Source organism: Coffea eugenioides, chromosome 10 (genome assembly GCF_003713205.1).
Source record: "Coffea eugenioides isolate CCC68of chromosome 10, Ceug_1.0, whole genome shotgun sequence".
NCBI classification, from domain to species: domain Eukaryota; kingdom Viridiplantae; phylum Streptophyta; class Magnoliopsida; order Gentianales; family Rubiaceae; genus Coffea; species Coffea eugenioides.
The window spans coordinates 30905219-30927479 of record NC_040044.1 but is presented as its reverse complement, the minus strand read 5'-3'; the positions used below and the strand labels follow the sequence as shown (position 1 = coordinate 30927479).

General features: G+C 32.9%; 2 protein-coding genes across 2 annotated transcripts; one reads left to right on the top strand and one right to left on the bottom strand.

The window, feature by feature from the left end:
- The first annotated feature begins 12016 nt into the window (after positions 1–12016).
- Positions 12017–13188, top strand: LOC113750041 (ethylene-responsive transcription factor ERF014-like). Its single transcript, XM_027293957.1, has one exon. The coding sequence runs from the start codon at positions 12220–12222 to the stop codon at positions 12967–12969; it is 750 nt and encodes a 249-aa protein (XP_027149758.1). The 5' UTR covers positions 12017–12219; the 3' UTR covers positions 12970–13188.
- A 4528-nt stretch (positions 13189–17716) lies between these two features.
- Positions 17717–20423, bottom strand: LOC113750650 (probable E3 ubiquitin-protein ligase RHC1A). The gene is made up of 2 exons (XM_027294604.1): positions 19418–20423; positions 17717–17803 (listed from the first exon to the last, which is right to left on the bottom strand). Exons 1-2 carry the CDS (start codon positions 20421–20423, stop codon positions 17763–17765), a joined length of 1047 nt encoding a protein of 348 aa, XP_027150405.1. The 3' UTR covers positions 17717–17762.
- Positions 20424–22261: the final 1838 nt, after the last annotated feature.

Here is a 22261-nt window from a genome sequence, read left to right as displayed (position 1 = left end):
ATATATATATATATATATATATATATATATATATATATTATAAACATATGTTAATTAGATAGCTTGATGTTTCTTGCTTTTTATACAAAGATACAGGAGCGAGATGATGCTTTTGTGAATAAGGCCCCCAATCAGTTTAGGCAAAAAAGAAATATTTTTACGTAGTAAATAGAATTATTTTTGAATGAGTTCCTAAGCCATTCATTAATGTACACAACTCATCATTTACATAAATACAGTCACATTCATTAGTGACTTTCTCAAATTAATTTTAATTTTTCAAAAAAATTAGCACCCGAAACTTCAATTAAGTGGTATCTTGAACCCTACAATGCTATTTAATCTTCTTCAATGCACTTCAAGTACTGAATACTCCCTAAATCTTTAAAAAATATATATATGAAGTTCTAAGATAATTAGTTATAACATTTTATTGAAGGATATTAAGGGAAATAAAACTAGTTTTGTAATAAGTTGCCATATTTATCCAAAATATAGAAGCATGAGAAATATGATAGAACTTTTCTCTATATATGAGTATACAAAGTATTATCTTGAGATGCACAACATAATAAGCTCTTTACAATTATGCTCTATATTACGGATATGGTACTAGTTCATCAAACATTGAAACATAGACAGGTGACTAAAAAATTGTCTTTATGTAAATTGGAATTCACAAAGATATAGCCTTCTTTGGTAAATTAGGTTTCATCAATGAGCAACCAACATGAAGTAGTATATGTAGAGGAACAAAGAGGGTAATGGAGAGAGGGAGATATCAAGAGGTAGGCAGGCCTGTATAATTTGCAAATTAAGCAGTTATATAGCTAATATACAACAGCAATACTAACAAGATTCTACATGCATTAAATTCTAAATGTCCTTTTTTTAATTTAGTTATTATTATATTTGGCCTCTTTGAGTTGAAATTTATTATGCCTGGCAATTGGGCGGGTTGGGTGGGTTTTGGGCAGGTTAATGTTGGGTTTTCATTTAAATGGGTTGCACCCAACCCGCCCAACTTTAGATTGGATTAATCTTGGGTTGGGTCATATTGGGTTATCTCAAACCCATGACCCAAATATGACCCAATATATTAAATAATAGATTTTGATACATAAACTCTCTCAAATATATTTTCATATACAAAAAAAAAATTCACACACATAAATATATTTTCACACATTAAAACACTTACAGATGCAAGCACACACTCACTTTTTAAGTTCTTTTGAAATACATTATTTTTACACATACAAACACACTAAAATACACACTAATATACTTTCACAAATACACACACATACTAACTGTTTAAACTACTTGGACCCAATCACATTTTAAAGAAAGTTATAAACTGAAATTTTGAGCCATAAATGAATCTTGTAAATAAACTATAGTCTCTCATATTTGTAATGTAATTTGTTCAACGAAATTACTTATTTAACTCTAAATTATTATTTTATAGTATGTGTATAAAAATAAATATATATATATGTGTGGGGCAGGTCGGGTAACGCGGGTTTTTAATTATATGATCCCAGTTGAGGAATTGTAATTACTAACCACAAAAATCAATGTTTGGCTAATGAAATCCTGCTAATTAATATAATCAAAGCTCCTATTCATCCATGGCAGGACTCGAACAACCTCAACAATCGAAACAGAGCCTTGTATTTTAAGTGGATTCATCATCTTAAATATTTGTCATTGGCGGAGCATATTGGAAAGTTAAACAAGCTTTTGGCCAAAATGGAAAACAATAATGTAGAAACAAATAAATAAAGAAGCTCAACATTTTGCTCAGAACCAAGCAATTGAAGCTACGTCACATAGTAAAAAAAATAATAAAATAAAAAAAGCCTATGTCACATCATGTTTCAATGGGCTCATCCTCTGAACCGCTCCAAATTACAATTCCTCAATGGGGCAGGTCAGGTACCGCTTTAAATTAACTTTTTTTTTTGTTTTTTTTAATTTAAGTTGGGTAATGGGTGCCCAATATTGTCCAACATAAATACCCAAACCACCCAAAATATATATGGATTTTTATTATCCAACCCAAAATTAACCCAAAAGCCAACTTACCCAACCCAACCTCTCAAATTAGTGGGTGGGTTGTTGGGTTTTGGGTATAATTGACAGCTCTAAAATTTACCAGGGTTATACATTAAAACGCCAGTTGTTATTGTGGCAAATTCGCCAAATTTTACTTTGGAACCTTAAATTATAGAAGTACTTCCTTAAAGTTCAATTCTTGGCACTTCACTCCCTGAAGTATGAATTGTATTTCATTTTAGTCCTTAAACTTCAATTTTAGATACTTCACTCTCTAAAGTATGAAATTAATTCCACTTTAGTCCTTAAAGTTTGAGCATTACTTGTCTACTATTCCGTTAATTTTGACAATTCCATAGGATAGATTTCATATTTTAGAGGATAAAGTGTACAAAATTGAAATTGAAGGACTCAAGTGATATGGATTTCATATTTTAATGGGAAAAGTGTCTAAAATTAAAATTTAAAGACTAAAGTAGAACCGTATTCATAGTTTAAGGTTCCAAAGTAGAATTTTGCTGTGACAAATTTATAGTCCTGCACATTCCTGACATGATACTTTTTCAATTGGTATGGATTGACATCATGGAAATACATGGCAATCAAGCAGCTGAATTTCAAATTTCACATATTGAACTAGTGTTAATTAATATGTGTGAGTTGATCATTGTCTCAATAAAAATATACATATTTTGTCTAATTGGTGTCCAGCATCTAATAATTAAGAAGGGCCTCAACCATGGGTGGGACTGGGGGTGGTAGAAAGCCCAAAAAAAGTTAAAATATTAAGTTAATCTTTTCTCCTTTGAAGAATTGAAATTTTTAAAAATTTCTCTGTAAATTTAAACTTTTGCCTCTGCAAAAAAATGTAAAATATTTCAGATTAGATACTTAAATTTTAGTTAAATTAGAGTTCGTCGATTCAAAGAAAATTTTTATGACCACAACGTTAGATCTTTTAAATAATAGAGTTAATTTGATAAAATCTCAAACTCCAAATGAGCTAATAAACATGGATGAGTGTATTTAAATGAAAATAAGTGTAAATCAGTATCTAGTGGACAACTATCACACAAATGCATAAAAATATATGTCAATTACCAAATGCTTGAATTTGTGTGGCTTTGTTCCTTTGTTTAGGAACTGAGAAATTGCCAGGAACCAAGAACAGTCTATGAATTAGTATATAATTTTAACTAGATACGCCAGATACACCGTACAAGGAATTGGCGCTGTGCTCCGGTTGGTGCAACAAATCTCTTAAAACGCTGGCAAGTGGGATAAAACAAAACTATAAGTATCTATCACTAGGACAACACAACTGTATTTATGGAAATTGAATTAAATGTTCCAGTTTTTGCGCTCAATATTTGACCCGAACACTTTGAATCTAGCTTGTTGATGAAACAAAATAATTTTGTTTTCGTTCAATTAAGAATTTATTTCATGTTTGGAGCACAATATCTGCAAAATTTCTGGGATGCAGAATAACAGTTAGATTCAAGTCTTGTGCCTAATTGAAGTCTGTCTTTGATGCTAGGTTAAGTCTGAAGTTTCAAGGCATTTACATTGCACAAGTAAAATTATGAAGTAAATTAGTCCCTTCATAATCTGAAAACTTATGATGGATTTTGTTATTACACTCTATATTTTGGCATAAATTTACTTTTAGTATCTTAAATTTCTTAATTTATGCAATGTACCCTATCTCTATATTCTTTATAAGATTAACATTGACACTAAAATGAATTGATGCAATATAAGTTTTATCCGTATAAACTCAAGAATTGTTTCTCAAATTATGGTAGATCCCATGGTAAGTCAATGTAATATGTAGCTAATTTAATTAGAGTATCGAGATTGGAGCATCAGCCTCGTTGCCTATATAGTTAGGAAGATAAATTAGTTCATGATAACTTCGCAAAATCTAGTTGATACAGATATTAGTTAGGTCATCGTGAAATTCATGATTTAACTCTCAATTCCTCCTCGTTTCCCTTGTAGGGTTTAGAATATTTTTTTAAAAAAATTTAAAAATAAAATGTTTTAAGCAAGAGACTATATAACAAAGAAAATAACGCAAACTATACAACCACCATACCGACAAATTAAACAAATGGCCATGTGTTCGCAAATGTTAGCATGTAAGAAATTTCTTTTAAGCTTCCAAGAAATGAAGGCTCAAATCTCACACATGTGAAAATGGGGTATGAACAAGATTTACATAAAACCTTAACATGTGGAAAAGGTCTTTGGGAAAGATAGTTGTAATGTTAGCAGGAATCATGCTGTCAGGCACCTGAATGTAGAAGAAAGAGAGTTTGCCTGCCATTAAGTATTAATGCGATGCTGAGTTCTTTAATTGAATACCATTAGCGAAGTGATTCCTTCTACATTTGTTGTCTACTTGTGTTCCTCAAAATTGTCGAGGAGGAAAGAGATGGGATGGAGGAGGCCTTGTACGGATTGACCCGACATAGTTCTTCCAATGCATGTTCATTAAAAGTTGTATCATTGCAAAAGTACAAAACAAATTTGCATTTGAAGGAAAAGAAATGAACATGAAGATAATAATTAAGCTTGGTATCAAAGATTTTGGGTTAAAAAACATGTTTTTCAGTATGCCGTAGTACTTGGGTATATCTGATCTTATTGACCAAGATGCTTTAAATACTTTTCATCTTTTTCGGAAAACACAAGCGGTAATGCAAGTGTAGTACAATTACTTAAACCACTTGATATTTAGTTTTGCGAATTTAACGAGCAAATGACACAATTGTCACTAGATTATTTAAAATCCTCTCTTTTGGTCATTGAATTTTGGTGTGAGCAAGAAATATACATTTTTATTAGTTAAGTGACCAGAAGTGTAAATATTTACTAGTTGGGTAACCAAAAATAGACTTTTTTTTATTAGTTAAATGGTTGTTGTGCGGCTAAATAAAGATTGAGTGACCAAAACAAAGAATGCCTAGTAGTTTAATGACTTTTTTTTGCTATTTGCTCGAATTTAAAAAGACGCTATTTTCTTTAGGCTACATCTTTTTGTTGATCGGTTTTTAAAATTACAAAGTTGTTTCAAATTTCAAGATAACTTATGTATCTTCAACTAGTTTAATTAACTCTCAAATAGTAAGCTCTTAATAATAATAAGAACTTTGACAAAAGAAGATTGAAATTGAGACTGACAAAGCTGTTCCAGTTTTCCAGAATGAAATGCAAATAATTTTTCCAGAATTCCAGTTTGCAATGTTGAATTTTTGTTATGTTTATAGGAATATCTCTGGCAAAGCTGTTCTAAAACCAAGCTAACTACATAAACCATGTCATTTCCCCAATATTGGTATAATTTTTATCAAAGAAGCTCTTTGTTTATTCTACATTTTCCTTAAACAAGGTCAAAAGTGTCCTAAAAATGCAACTGCAAAACTTTTGTAGGTTGTTAATTTAAGAAAAGTCAGTTATGACAATGTTAATGTACCATAAATTAAAATTATATAGCAAAAAAAAAAAAAAGGGGACATCAATATTGCACTCATCAATGTTGGATTGGTAATCATCCGGCAAAGATAGGCACATCGAGCTCTAGTAGGATAACTGCTTCAATGCAACAGACTAGGCTGAACGCGCGGAGTGTGTTCATTAGCCACTCTGGGAGTCATCCATCCCGTAAGCCTAAAATACATTTGGCAATTCATCCAACAATAACCCTTTAGCCTTATTCAACTACGTCTTAATGGTGGACAAAATAATTTGATTTGATATCCACGGAACTTGATTAGGCGAACATGCGATTTATCTAATACTACGTTTGGATTGATGGATTTGAAATTCTCTCAAATCTCTTTAAGTTGCTTGGATTATTTGGAAAGTATTTGAGTTTACAATAATTCTGTAATTATTTTAGTATTTAAAATGAGTTAATTAATTGATGAACTACGAACCTTAGTACCCTTCAAGTAATCCAAATAACTTGGAGGGGTTTGACAGGATTTTTAATCTTTCATTATCCAATCCCTCAATCCAAATACAGTCTTATTATTTGTAAATTATATGTGTATGAAGACCATATCGTATTTAGTAATATTATTTTTATTATTAACAAACAAAAACTAGTGTGGTTTAGTAGGTTCGTTATTAACAGTCTATTAAATTGAAAGATAAGGAAAAAGTAAGATATGAGGAAAAAAGATCCAAAACATAAAATTATTATCAAGAAAGAAAATGGTAATTATTAAAAGACTTGATAATGAGGTGGGATGAAGAAGATATGAATAGAAGTGACAAATCCTCAAGTGGACAATAAATAGGATTTGAAACTCCATTGTGCCTTTCAAACAAGTCACAAAAATCATTTATTGGGATTAGAATTTATCCATTTCACGTATTTAAACTTTCAATTGTATCATCCACTCTAGAAAGAGAGCATGATTAATGTTTTATTGTGATCTTCACACTTCAAGAGTATTTTCTTTTGTTTCTTCATAACGTTGTAACCAAAGAGGTTGCAGATAGTAGAGCCAAATTCAGAACTCAAAAGGTGTATGGAGCTCACAGGAACTTAGGCTAATTGCCTCAATTCTAAATTGGTCATTGGCTCACCTTTTGGAAGAGACGTTTAGAAATAATTTCAAATTCGAAAGAGATTAGAGAGTTGATATAGTTATGAAGGAGTTAGCCAAACTACTATAAAATTTGGTTTACGTCTCCTCATGCATTACTTCTTTAGTAATGTTTTTGCCTATTGTGATCAAGTTTTTATTACACCGTAAAAGAATTCTTTGGTAATGATTTTAGTTATCGGTGCACCTTTAGGGGGTCATTTGTTTGACAAAGCATTGTCACATAGTAATAATTTAGTTAATTTCTTTAGTAAATGCACCTTTAAGGGTTCAATTATTTAATATATATATATATATATATATTTAGTATAAGCAGGAGGACTCGAACCCGAGATCTCTTACTTACACTCCCTTTTCCCGTACCACGCAACCCATCCCTCCCCCTGTTCAATTATTTAATAAGTTATGCCTAGAATTATAATTATATAAAATTAAATTTTGCGTTGCTGTGGAATAATTTTAGTCAACCTGACTCACCGCCCTTCTCCTCTTAGACACACACATGTATGTGCATATAAATATATACAGACAAACATAGACATGGACACATACGTATATATCTAGGAAAAGGCTTCTACAAATTTTTAATTGGTTTTGATGTGTAATATGCTCTTTCTTTTTATCTAGAAAATATTTGGAGTAATTCTTACTTTGTCCACTGAAGAGCAACGCATGTTGAGTAATCCAATACAAGTGTCTTTGTAGAATGGCAATCTAAAACCAAAAAAAAAGAAAAATTAATGTCCCATTGTTCACCCTACTTTTTCCAATTTTAGGCTAAAATACTAACCAACCGGTCAAACTAGAAATTTATTTTCCTATTTTTCTTTTAGACAAATTTGATTTTTTTGGGCATCCTATTGCCTACATAACATGGTAGGAATAAACTGCATTTTCGTTTGTTACAAATTCAAGTAAATAGTGGTTCAAATCGACCTCTTCGATTTTTTACCTAAGTGGATTGGAGGATTGTTACCTCTAGATTGGTCCAGCGTTCTCACTGTTAGATCATTCATTACAAAGGAGCATTTCTAAATAATTTTTCCCCGGATGCAATAATTAGGAGATAATGTTCATGTTCCTCACCTTGTATTTGCTTTTCATTTATTAATAAAATTTGAACTGACATCCCACTCCCGTATATGAGATTTGCCCAAAAAAAATAGAATGCTGGTTTTTCTCTCAAACTAGGATTATCAGCGTATTCTACATTTTAGATGGGATTTTTACCATTAATTTTAAATTAATCCAGATTGATGTTAAAGAAGTGGAAATACTTCCTTTGCTTCCTTTGCTTCCTTTGCTTCTCTTCCGACTCTTGAATATGGATTGTACTGCTCTTAGGGACTTGTGACGCGTCTTATTCCCTTCCTCGTGTGGCGTTGTCTCTCCGCAGCCCTCTGCCAAGTACGACTTTAGAAAGGATGAAACTGTAAGCGTAACCTGCAGGTATGAATGCTCCAAGACTTCAACTCTGAAAGCGTGGACCACAAGGACACGGGAAATAAATACTCTCTGTCTTGGGCTTCTCAAAATGTCTGCGGCAAAACCTAGCAATTTTAAATTAAGATTTATTTTCAAATATTTTAGAAATTGTGTCAGGCTCATCGATTCTTCTAAAGTAAAATATTCGTCAACTTATAGAGTTAATTTTTGTTAAACCCTTTGTATTACTACTAGGTGATTTGTAAATGTGAATCCTATTAACTAAAATTACTTTGTCTCACAAAATTCTCAAATGGGATTTTTAAGCTTAACTATTTTTTTCTTTTATAAGAAGTCCATACTTGTGGTATCAAAACTGTCAAACTGTAACTTGACAACAATACAAGCTTACCCACAAATTATGGCATTTATAGACTACAGCTGTAAATTTGGTCATGGAAATCTTTCTTAGGTAGCTTCCAGGTAGTTCATAGTTTCTGAACATGCTGGAATATTGCCAAAGGAAAGATAAGATGTTATAGATTAAAATTTACCATCATACAAAATTAATTGCTCCAAATGCACTTTAAAAGCAAAATATATGTAAAAAAAAAAATTCATTAAAAGCCCCTCAAAATTGAGAACTCATTATCTGAAATTCATTTTGTAAAAATCCTACTCTAAATACGTATCTTTAAGAGGTAAGTTATCCCAATTAATTAAAGTCCAAAAAATTCAAGATTTCTCGAAAAGTTCTTTTTTAATCGTCCCATCTCTTGCTAATACCCAACTATCAACACAATATTCGAACCCTGCTGAAAAGATTCTAAGAACCGTTCCTGAGCCGTCCCACTTTAGTGGTTTTTTGAGTCGCCACTTCAGTGGTTTTAAAAAAGTTGATTGACTATTACAACAATTTATCTGGGGCGGTGAACTGCTGGATTCTCCATAGTAGTAAAAGCTAGTTGTACCGTACTATCACATGAGAATCATCTCGAATGACTCAAAAAAACCTTAAGCAAATCCAATATTCAAAAAGTCAAGCCCTCCAAACGTAAGCCTAAGTAAGCTTTGATTGTCCCTCCCAACCCCATGAATGATACGGTTCTGATGCATACGACTCTATAACTTAATTAATCTTTGCTCTGTTTGTTTGAGATTTTTGAAAGCGAAAGGGAAAAGAAAGAAAGGGATTCAGATAAGGAAATATAGGGCCATGCACGAATGAGGTCTTTTACGCGTTTTTCTGAGGCTGCGAGACAGAGAAGCATTAGCTGTATTGTCTGTAAAGCCAATTTTAGCACTTCTGTACTCTGATCCTTGCGCGTCCTCGATTTTGTGTTTTGTGTTTTTTTTTTTTTTAATTTTTTTCAACAGATGAGGAATCGAATTTAAGAAGCCATTAAGAATTCAGAACTTTTAATACATAAAGTTTCAACCTTAATTATTAGAATTAGACGTGATACATGTGGTATAGTATGAAATCTTTAAACAATAAATTGGAAGCATAATTCTATAAGCTAATGAATGTATTTATTCTAGAATTTCAGGATGAAAACTGGATTTTCTTGTATCCATAAGTTCTAACATGCTCAATAAGTTTCTAGTTTAGGGTACTAAAGGGGACTGAGGTTGTTCATATCAGAAGGGAGGTAAACAAAAGTGTGCTGTGCCCATAATGCAACTCATGATATATGGAATTTAATTTTTCTGATTCTAGTTAATTCATTTGTGTCTCTGATTTGTCTAAAGTTCTACAGACATAATCCTTAAGAAAATACTAAAAAGTGTGATAAATTCTTTTATCTCTAATTTCAGTCGAATTTACTACCTGTTATAACAATTTAATTTTAATGCATAAAAATCTTAGCGAATTCCAGCATTTCTTTTCAGTTCCAACTTTTTTTTTTTTTTTTTCTGGAACTCAATATCAAACTAACACAAAACAAGAGGTATGAAGGAACATTTGTTTATGATAATAAGGTAGATTACATGTCAAGAGCTATCTTAGGTTACCATTTTGGAAACACAAAAAAAAAAAACCTCAAAAACTGCCAAATCAAGGCAATATGCATAAGAAGCATCTCTTCTACTTAATTATTTTTTCCCTAACCTGCAAAATCCGCGAAGCTGCTCAGAACAGAATCCTATGTTTCTCTATCTGTCTTTCCAGTCTCTTGGATGCATTATTGCGCTGTTTTAATTATTTGTATTAAAACAAGATTGATAGGCAAAGATAAACACCAAAACATGTGTTGTTGTTTCAAACTAAACTTTCTTGAAGCCCATGTGGCCAAATGACTCGGTTGCCCATCTAAAACTAAAGCTCTATACTAAAATCTTATACTTGTCCATTTCGTATAGTGGTTTCTTTAATGTTTTTGGTGTCACTTTCTTGGTAATGACTTGTTTTCTAAGTCAGAAAAATCTTAATATTAGTTAGTATTATTTTGACAATGAAACCCCAATTGCTGATCTGGTGAATTGAGTGAACAAAGAGTGCCCAAGCATGCACCAATAGGTTTTTCTTTTATCCATTTTCTTCATTTGTTCTTTGGTAAATGAAGCGTGCTTTTTTTATTATTAATATATACTTATGTATGATTGTCGTAGGAGATAATTTAATGGATAAAATATATGAATAGCATCCCTTCCCTGTATACGAGTATTGCTAAAAAAATAAAAAAGATTGTTGTACCATATTTCAGAATTTAGCGCATACATGTAAATACTAAAAGTGATTATTAAGTAATGATAATGTATTAGGCACAAAAAAAATTTTTTTTTGAAGAAATTGGGCACAAACTTTATACTTCTTCCAACTCATTTTAATCAAATTTTATTTTGCTTAAACTATGTATAAAATTGACCATGACGTAATGGTAACATGTGTAATAAATACATCAACAAACTAAAGAATAATTCATACGTAATGGTAACATGTGTAATAATCAATGACCCGAGCTATTCTCGAATGTGTACTAATTTACTGCGGTTGTTCTGGAAATATCACGGTAAGTTCTACATGGTTTAGGCGCTGGAAAACAAACAGCGTTGACAGTCATTTTCTGCTTTGGAAATAACATCTGTGTATGACCTTTCCAAACCTAACTGTATCCCTCGAAGCGCATTTGACTACCAAATTGTACGCGAAAGTAATGAGAGGAGGAGAAATCTTCCTTCAAAAAAAGTTTCTGGACTCAGGCACTTTATGTGGATAGCTAAAAAAACTTTGTTAAAATGTCCCAAAAAAATGTCAAAATCGTATTGCTTCTTCAATCGTCTCATTTTTTTCCCAATTACCTTCAATCTTCATAAATATGTAGACTGTAATTAATTGGCACTATTTAACGTTGAATCTTATAAAAATTTTCAATGTTCAACACAATAAAAGCTATTAAATGATGTAAACTTCATTCTGATAATCAATTACAAGATATAGCCTCAAAGAAATAAGCTTTAGCTATTGATTTTCTTTTTTTTTTTTTTGGGAAAACGTTTATTATTGATATGGATAGCAATTTTAATACAAATACCTTCTAGTTACATCCTGTTTCCCAATTGTATTTTCGTACACAATCAAGAAGCAAGAGGAAAGAGCATTGAAGCCAGTCAATTCAGACTACCCTAGAAGAACTACATCAATACTACTGCTTGCTAGTTGCGGCTCATGACTAAGGTTAGGACAAATTGGTCATTTTCTGAATGAGGTAAGAGACTGAAACAAAATTTTCTATTCAATTGAAAACTGGGAAATATCTGGCACCCATTTGATGTTACATCCTGCATGTTGACATTACTATTTCTTGACTAAAGGTATCTGCTCACTTCATTTCAAAGACCAAATCTTGCTCTATAAATACACTTTTACATCTTCCTTTCCTTCATCATCACTTCCTCACCACATTTTCCTTTTCAGATACTCAACACAAAAGCAACATCAGCCAAGAAAAGAAAACTGCACTCACAAAGCACAAAAAATTCATTGATTCTTGATTTTTTTTTCTTCCCCTATTCATTCTCACTGATCAATCAATCTAGCATTGAGTAACCTTTGCTTACTCTTCATTGATCAATCTAGCATTAATTCTTTTGATTACATTCTTGAAAAATGGTGAAGACTGAGCACAAGATCCAATCAGAACCAGCCAAGCCAACCAAGCCAATCCCTTCATCATCATCATCATCATCTTCATCTTCATCATCAAAATCCAAGTCATCTTGCAAGAAGAAGTACAAGGGTGTGAGGATGAGAAGTTGGGGATCGTGGGTTTCAGAGATTAGAGCACCAAATCAGAAAACAAGAATCTGGTTAGGCTCTTACTCTACTGCAGAAGCAGCCGCAAGAGCCTATGATGCTGCACTTTTATGCCTCAAAGGCTCCTCAGCCAATCTCAACTTCCCAATCTCCTCATATTCCCTACGCTTCCCTGAAAGCCTAATCATGTCCCCTAAGTCCATCCAAAGGGTAGCGGCCGCTGCAGCCGCAACAGTTTCCACCACCACAACGGCCACTGCAACCGACCCTGAATCACCAGACTCACCATCTCAGCCCTCTACATCATCATACTCAGCCTCAGAATCAGCCTCATCGCCGACACCTTCGCTGTCATCTTCACCACCTGATCATCCTCCTTATATCATTGAAGAAGAAGATATATCTGCATCAGTATCACTGCCACCTGCAAATCTTTTGGATGAAGCAGTAATGCCTATGACCATGAATGCTGCTGCTGGCCAGTGGTACACCTTTGATTCACCAAAGTACACGGATATGGTTAATGGTGTATTCTTTGATCCTATGATGATGATTGAAGATGTCTATGAAGAAGGTGATATCAATCTGTGGAGCTTCTGCTGAAGAAGAAATTGGGAAATTCATCAAGAAATTAATTGATTTGCTTCTTTTTTTTTTTATCATTCGTTGGATGATCTTCAGTCTATTTCATGAAGACATTACTGACAGTGACCAAAATTCATTTGTTATTAGTGTAATTTGGAATTTACTAGGAGATCAGGTGAATTCACCAAAGAATGTAGACTAGAAATAAGAGAAAATTGGAAAACTTCCTCTTTCCCATGTTAGTTGTCTCATATATTGAATTAATTATATATAATACTACAAAATTCTGTAACGTGTGCTACGTCCTCTGTTCTTAAAGTTCAATGTACGCAATTCAAATATTCATTTAAATTGTTCTCCCCCATTTTTTTTTTTTTGGTATACTAAAAAAATTGGAAGTACTTGTTTCTATATGCCTTTTTCTCACCAAAAAGGAGGAAAATAGGTTTGTTTGATTTCTAGTTTTGGACACACCTATGCAACCAGCACTCAAAAAGAAACAAAAAAGGTAGAAAAGTTTATGGCTAAAAAGTGATGAAATGTGAAATGTCTATTATGGAAATCTCGTTTGTACTCTCTAACTTTGAGAACGAAGCACTTTAATCCTCAACGGTTTGAAAATATTTTTGGCTGACAAAACTACGTTTAAATTATGTAGGAGTACTTGGTTAGAATGAAAAGGCAAGGATTTTTAATTTGATGCTGTCCTCGAAATATACAAAAAAAAAATTGCATTTAACGATATTAGACTTTTTTTAATTAATTTTCTGCGTGAATTATGGAAGTAAAATTTCTTCAATTTAACTAAAGAAATCATTATGCCATTGTAAGAAAAAATTGTGGCACTTTAGCCAATTTTCCTCAAAACAAATGCAGAATTATGCCGAATTGATGAATCCAAGTACTCATAATGGTCTCTGTTCAAGGAAGACCCCTACTTCTTAAAGAAAGGATAGGGGCCTGAGGGCTATCAGTCATGTAGTAGCGGAGCCAAGACCTAGACATTAGAGCGTGCAATTTCTTTGACAAATGCAATTTTATGAAGAATGCAGACAAAATAAATATTTGGTTGTCATTGAAGCTAAATTAAATGATCTTCATATAGACTCTATTTGTTATGGTGGTGTTGAAATTTTCAATAGGACAAAGGTAAGTGAAGGTATTTAAGAAAAATTAGTGAGGCAATATAGAGGGTAAAGGTAGTTTTGAAAATTTAAGGAAATGCAAATATAAGACAAACTTTAAAAAAATTCCAAAATTTTACTAGTCAAATTTCTAGTTTTTTAATAGTTCAAAGTGTGTAGTTGCCCATCCTGACCGTAACATGGCTCTAGCCATGGTGTCAACATCTTAGGATTACCTTGTCATGAATTCTTTGAAAGTAAAAAGTCTTTTGCCACTTAATTTGATTGCAAGACTAAAATAGTATCAGAATTGAAAGAAGGGATAATTTCACAAACCTCCCCTGAGGTTTATGATAATTTCACTCGACTCCCCTCAATTTTTACAAATTACACTGACCTCCCTTATTACAATAAAATGACTATAGTGACCTTCACTTAACAAATAATTCATGGTATAATGAAATGAGATTAAAATAAAGAAAAAGAAACATGACTTCTTCGACTATCCTATTTACAAGTTACAACCAACGACGATTATTTCTCACTTACTATCACTTCATTTTCATCCATCAACCCCTTCCTCCTATAACTCGCTCTCAAATTACCACCAACTATTGTCTATAATTGCAGCTAATTGTATCACAAGTGATCCTTCAAACTCTCTTATATATTCCTATTCCTACTTTCTTCTCTTTGGAATTGCCAAATCACAAGTTTAGTTGAGCGATTAGATTTGATGGTTGAAGTAAAATCTGATTTCATGGTCAAATTAAAAGGAGATAAAGAAGCACATAATAATAATGGAACAAATAATACAATCATTGGCCAAAAGAGGAAGAGTGACTGAAATCGGTAAATTTGCTAATTTGTCTATCATCCATCCAAAAAACTTTTTAAGATGTTAATAAGTACATTTGTATTTCTTTTTATGCTTAACAATTGTTGGTTGTGGTTTCGCTATGGAGATAGAGTTTCTTCTCTGTATTTAAGACATTAACATGTTTGGAGATTTAACGGTAAGCTAGATTATTTTGTTTTGAGAAGGTGTGGGCATTGGATTTGAAGTTTGGAGTTTGATTAATTGTAAATGGAATTTTGGTTTTTGGCAAATGAATTTCTTGAAGATCTCCATAGTCATAATGACATCTTTCATGCTCTTAAGCTTGATTAATCCCATCCATGCCTAAATCTCCCCCAAAGATTTTCTTCATAGCCATAATATGGCTCATGTAGTAGGAGTTAAGCCACTTATATGGAACCAAACCATGGCATCATATGTTGAAAATTATGCAAACATAAGGATAGTTGATTGTAAGTCTGACCATTCCCTGGAACTATATGGTGACAATATTTTTGAAGAATGGAATGAATCTTCAGAATTGAATGCGTGTTTTGGGAGAAGCAATTTTATGACTATGATGATGGAACTACTTGGGTTTAGAATTTGGAATTAGACTATTTGCTAGTACAGTGGATTTTGTTGAAATATGGAAGAAGCAATTGGCAAAATAATTTTTGTACAAAAAGTATAGTTTAGGATTTTTGAGAAAAAAATAGCCTTTTGAGCCTATATTGTTATATACAGTAAAAGTAAGGGAGGTAGGTGTAATTTAATAAACTTAAGGGGAGATCTCTGTAATTATCAAAAACCTCAGGGGAGGTTTCTAGAATTATCCCTTGAAAGAATTGGTCGTCAATCTGAACGCTAATTAATGAAGTGGTGTTGAACTCGCAACCGTACTTGCTCTTGGTTGGACTATAATTTCGTAGCAGTTTATGTTCTCATTTTTTATTATGGGCTACGGTATGGACTCGGAGTTGAATTATCATCATATTGCTCGCTTTTTTTTTTTTTTTTTTCCGTTACCATTTAAGGACGCAAAATTCAATTGTCTCAATGATTATAATAGTTGAAGGTCGAGAGTGGTGATTGTTACCGAAACATATGATCAGATAACTATACACATAGTTCTGCATATTTGAATGCAATTATTGTGTTCTTCTACTATCTAATCTCCTATTTCTGCGTTAGTTTATCATATTAAACTTAGAAAATAGGGATGTGATGGACTCTGTTTGTCAGTCTTAGATGTACAAATTGAACTAGATCAATTGAATATTCTGACATTATGTTTGAAATTTTTCAGTACAAGTGAGGTTTGAACCCTCGATCTACAGCACAAAGAGGGACTTGGTGGGTTCAGTGGTTATTATATTTCTTTGCAACTTTCAAAATTCTCACATCTGTCATGTTACTAGAATCCTTTTATATTACGTTATGAATATATGAGACGTTGTCGGAAATCGGGAAATTAATGCAGGAATTCAATTATCTCATGTCTTTCTGCTGAACTACTGAAGAACAGTGGACTTTATATATACCATTAGCAACGTTCAATGTTTTTGGGCAAATAAATAAACAAAATAAATGTAGGATCCATATTTTTTTTCCTTTTTTTTTGCCAACAATAACAACTATCTAACCTCCTACTCTAGGAGGAGGGAAAAGTCTAAATAGGCTTGTATACTTCTTGTGTGATGCATGAGATAGGGTTTAAACATCCGACCAACCTAGTGCACGGCAGAGTTTTAGAGGGCTCAATCTGACTATCAGACCAATGCCTAATGATTATTGTAGATCCATAGCTACTAACTGAAAAGTAGACACATTTATACTTTTCTGACCATCGAATAAAGAACAAGAAAGGAAAGAAAGGGTCAAGCCATATTTCTATGTCAATATGAATAAAATGGGGTCACTTGATTATGTCCAGAATGGAAAATGTCCTATTTAAGAACATGGCATATGGGTAACGGGTATGCCCAGAATGACTGATAAATAATAGGGAAAATTTTTCAGTTTCATTAAATTAAATGAATTTTTTCATCCCTTACTTTTAAAATGATAATTTTACATCTCTTACAAGATCGGTCAATAAAATTTAATTTCAATCTAGGTTTTTTTTATCACTTTTACCCTGAATTCATCAGGTAACCTACACATGGTCATTGCTTTAGGAGAAAAAAAGGTTAGTTTTCATTTATAGTTAAACAAGTGACCCGATCCATATTTATTTTTACCGATAAAAAAGTTGGATCTGATCCGAATTATATTCATTTTTTCCCAAAAAAGTGAGATTTGACTCAATCTATATTAATTTTTTGCCATTAAAAAGGTGAGAGATGACATTTTTGTGGATAAAAAATGATTGCATGTGGGTCAAGTAATGATTTTAGACTAAAAAATGATTGAAAACTTAGATTGAGATCAAAATTTGCTAATTTGAATTTGTCAAAGACGTAAAGTTATCATTTTAAAAGTAAAGGATGAAAAAATTTCATTTGATGAAATATAACGATATTTTGAACAATTTTTCCTAAATAACATTCCCATGTAGCATTTCAAGTGAGAAGTTCTTTTTCAAGTAATCTGGTTCCACCTTGCAGTACTCGACCCAAGTTAACATCCTTACCACCTAAAGTAGTCAATACTGCACGCAATTGGTCGCTCAAATCAACATTAATCATTATCGTGAACGACGCTCGTATTAATTAAGTCCTGTAGGAAAATCATAGAGATTTGTTTCTTTCCCTTTTCTTTATTTCAATAATAATAGTGGAGTAGAAAGAAGAACTCATGTGTTTCAAGGTAAACACCAAGAGGATAAAAATCAACTGGAATTTGATCTAAAGAATGTAGCAAGAGTGGCGCCGTGACTGAGCTGCTCCTGAAACAAGTCGATAGAATCAGTTGTCAAGATTAACTAAATTAATAAAGGAAAATGTTAATCGCATTCACTTTTTGTTAATCATACTCTCACTATTATTTTTATCATATAGTTTTTATGTATTAGACTATTTGACAAAACAAATGATGAGAGTATGATTAACAAAAAGTGAAGTGCTACTAATATTTTCCTATTTCAAAAATTTTGTTTCCCATTAATAAAACATGCAGTAGATTTCTAGGCCAAACCTCCCCTTGTATGAGAGGATGTCTCTCACAACGAAAAGAAAACCTGACAATATCATGAGAATGCACTCAAAAGAGTAAGAATTATGGGAATATGGTTTTTCAATGCTCTTTTATTATCATGGTCAAAATCAAACACTCTTTCTAAGACTAAAAGCATTATTAACCATTGCCCTTTAAAAGATTATCATTTTGTCATCATGCTTCATAAACTTTCACAAAGTAGCTTCTTCCTTTTTTGTTTGATTTTCTTTTACTAGACCACTAAAATATTTTGGAAAAAAAAAAACATAGACAATGATTCAATGAATAACCACCAAAAAAAAAAAGCAAGCCTTTTTGTTTGTCACTACATATGCCATTTGGGCTGGAGTTGATCATAGTAAACGTTGTCGAATTTGACCAGTGTTTAATCATTTTTAGGCTTAAATGATTTTGGGTGGACATGAAGTAGGCTTCAAAATGGTTGAGCTTACAAGAAATACTGGGCGTGCACTATAATTGCTTTATTGGACCTTAAAAGACAATGTACTCAAGTCAGGCCATCATCAAACACATATGTACTCAAGTCAGGCCCAAAAACCGAACGTACCCAAAACGATTTGGGTTTTATTGTGCAAAGCAATTAGGCGAAAGTGGTGAACTAGAACTCCAAGGAAACCTTCAAATTATTGTAGAAAAGCTGACAAAAGTGTCACATTTTCTAGGAGTGAATGTGTTAAACTTACCAATTGGTTAAAGTAGTGAAGAACAGGACTTCCTAGAAAACAAAAAAGTAGTACGAGGAACTCAATGATTTTTTATTTTTTTTTTTGGTGTCCGGGTAAAAGTTCTACTCTGTTACATTTTTTTTGTCATTTGGTTAAGGTAGAAGATCACAACAGTAGAAAGATTAGTTGGAACCTAGTCAAAAAGTTGTAGTAAAAGGGAAAGAGAGGTTAAGCGAAGTGGATTATGAATAGAACTAATTATTGGTTCATAAAATATACAGTGCGAAAAGAAAAATGTAAAAAATCAATGGCTGAAAAACTAGATATCCACTTAAATCTCAGGTGTACATTTTATTTATTCATTCATGTCTACATATTTAAGAATGATTGTGCACTTCCTATTTGTTAATGAACACACAAAGATTTCAATGTGTGCAATTATTTGTTGAAATTATTGCCTGCATCTATTGGTCAAGCTTGACTTTGTACTTGTCCGATTCACAAAAGAAGGGATTCCATGGCCAGTGTAGGCTACTGTGATGGAAGGTATTTGCATTTCTTGTCTTCTTTGCCAAGTGGTTCAATGATGACCTCTTTAGATAACAATGAAATCTAAACATGCATGGCTTGAAGATAAAGCTTAACTGTTCAATGCTGACCTCCTTGTGACGAACTACTTTCATCGTTTTGTCGATGAATGTTTCGATGTATTGATCGGAAGGGCCAAATTGAAGCCAACTGCTGCCTCAACCTCAGGCACCGCTGGCTCCTGCTGCTTCCTCTTCCATTAGGAGAGTCATGAGCCTCAGACTCTTGATCATTTTCTGCAAGTCTGCTCTGATCACTCGGCACAGGCAGCCCATGCCGGCAAACTGGACAAGAATTATGAAGCCGTAACCAAGGTACAATGCAATCAGAATGGTAAATATGGTTGCAGGGCAGCTCTCTGGCTTCATCACCAATATCGAACTTCTCCTTGCAAACAGGGCATTCTGACTCATTGATCAAATGGGATGATGTTAGTTTTACCGTTGGAATCGAATCAATAACTGAGTCAGGCAGTGGTGGAGGGCCAGGCCGATCGTTTTGAGTCAGTTGTTCAATCAGTTGTTCAAGTCCTGGACCGAGGAAATAGTTTCTTGGATCAATTCCTGTGGGGAATAATCCAGCTTCTTCTCCATGATCCTGTCGAGTTGGGGAAGGCCCTACTGGCCTGAGAATAAACAAGGTTCGAGGCCGGGCTAGGATGCCACTCTCAGGTCCCCAATCATCATTCTCATTATCACGCAATACCCCACCACGCCTTCTCTGCCAAAACCAGCCTCGACTGCCACGATCTCTCTGTCTTGGAATATTGACAAGTTCTCCATCAGGGAATCTGTTCTCTCTCCCCCGGAATCGAACATTTCGGGTTCTAAGTAGAGGATGGAACATTATTGAGAGTACTTCGGCCCATCGAGCTTCTGGGGAGGGATCAAATGCAGTGAAATCATGAACAGGCCTGGCCATGTCTATTTCAACAAGAACTTGGCCGAAACATTGAGGACAGACGATGTCAGATGGATTATCGGAGGCAACCCTGACTCGTTGATGACACTGGTAACACCAATATAATTGATCGTTTCTCCTACCATTGTCTCTTCCGCCTGGAGGACTCAATGACATATTTTTCTTGAAGTCTCGAAATTTGAAATGGTAGATTTGTCCCTAAATTTGTCTCTTAATCTGTTGTTTATTGGATGAAAAATATATGCACGAAACTTGTTTGCATATATAGATAGAAGCAAACTTGCACGTATTTGGCGTATTGGCATGTGACGAAAAGAATGCCTTTTGGGAGACATCGCAAGTAATTCTTGCTTTGTTATATAGACCGTCTACATAGAAAATGAAGGTTGCCCTGCCGTGTCTTCATTGCTTTTTAACAAAGCAAAGTATATATGAAGACTGTGATGCACAAAGGCTTCTTTAAAGGATTAAGCTTTGGGACTTTTGAACAAGGATGGAAATTGCGAGTCAAAAGGTGCATAGATTCGAACCTTTAACCATGTTGGCGAGAAAAGAGTTCAATGTAAGTATTGTTTCTGGTATAGCTAAACAGAAAAGTTAAGAAGTGTTCCAGATTTGGTTAGCCAATAATGTAATTTTTCTTTGTACGTTCTTTTATTTAAGCAGTCATTTTGAGTTACAGATATGTGACTATGTATGTATGCATATGGTATAGTTACCACAAGAAAAAGGAAAATTTTAATAATGTAAAGAAAAAGATGACACTTAACAAAAATATCCATATCTTGGTGGTTTGACCATCAAAATAATTTTTTTCCTTGTTTAATTACTCAATTGTTGATGCTCTGGTGCGAAATATAGGCCTTGTTTGGCAATCAAGTTTTTGGCCAAATTTGTCTGCTACAAGTTTTTTAACAACTTTAGTTACAGTAACCTCAAAAAAACTTCTCAAAGTTTTTAAACTATACACTTCAAAATATTAAAAAATTTACATACTTCAAAAATTTTTTTTACAACTTCTACACTAAGTTACAGTAAAGTTTTAGACAAACACTTAAAAAACTCACTTGCCAAATGGGGCCATAATACTGGGATAGGAACGTTAAAGATAAGGGTTAATTATATTTACCTCTCTTGAGATTTGACTAAATTACTAAACAAACCTTGTGATTTGATCAAATTATTGTTACCCATATATGAGCAACTAGTAAAGTGCACATGCGTTGCATGTGTTTGATCGTACTAAATATTGTCTTACTTTTACCTATAATATTGTAGGAAAAAGATTAACCAAAAGAAAGTAATCAAAACTGATATTATGAATTACCATTTTTTTTTTATTGACAAACAATTCATTCAATTCTTTTTTCTTCTTAACACCTATTTTAGAATGATATTTAATCGTTTCATTTCTTTTAATAATACTTGTCTTTATTTGTTACCTTTAATTTGTATGATACTTTGCTTTCCAGTCATTTGTGCTAAAAGACAACATGATTGCCATCAACAATGCATATGCTTCGAAGGATAAAATTTGTTTAGTGGCTCTCGTAAGAGATAGTTAATATGAAACAAATTGATGCATCACAAACAATTTTAATATTTCTTTAAACAATAAGAAGTTTGCATGAAGGCATCTTTTTTTTTTTTTTCATTTCATGAAGGCATCTACAAAAGTGAAAAGAACTCAAATTAGGAAAACAATTTTGATTCAAGAAAATCTGTAAACTACCAAATGATCAAATGAGATGGCAAGTATCAAGATTGATCATAAGAATAGAGAAACAATATTTTGTGACTTCAAAACATCCAAAAAGACCAATTAATTCCCAAAAAAAAAAATCACAATCTTCCTACACAACATTTAATTCACTTGAAAAAGTAATAATTCTATCACCATTAAGAACTTGTTTCTAAATTCTCAAAATACAAATTCCAAAGATTCTTCATTGCATGTCACAAAATCACAAGTAGACAAATATAACAAAATATTT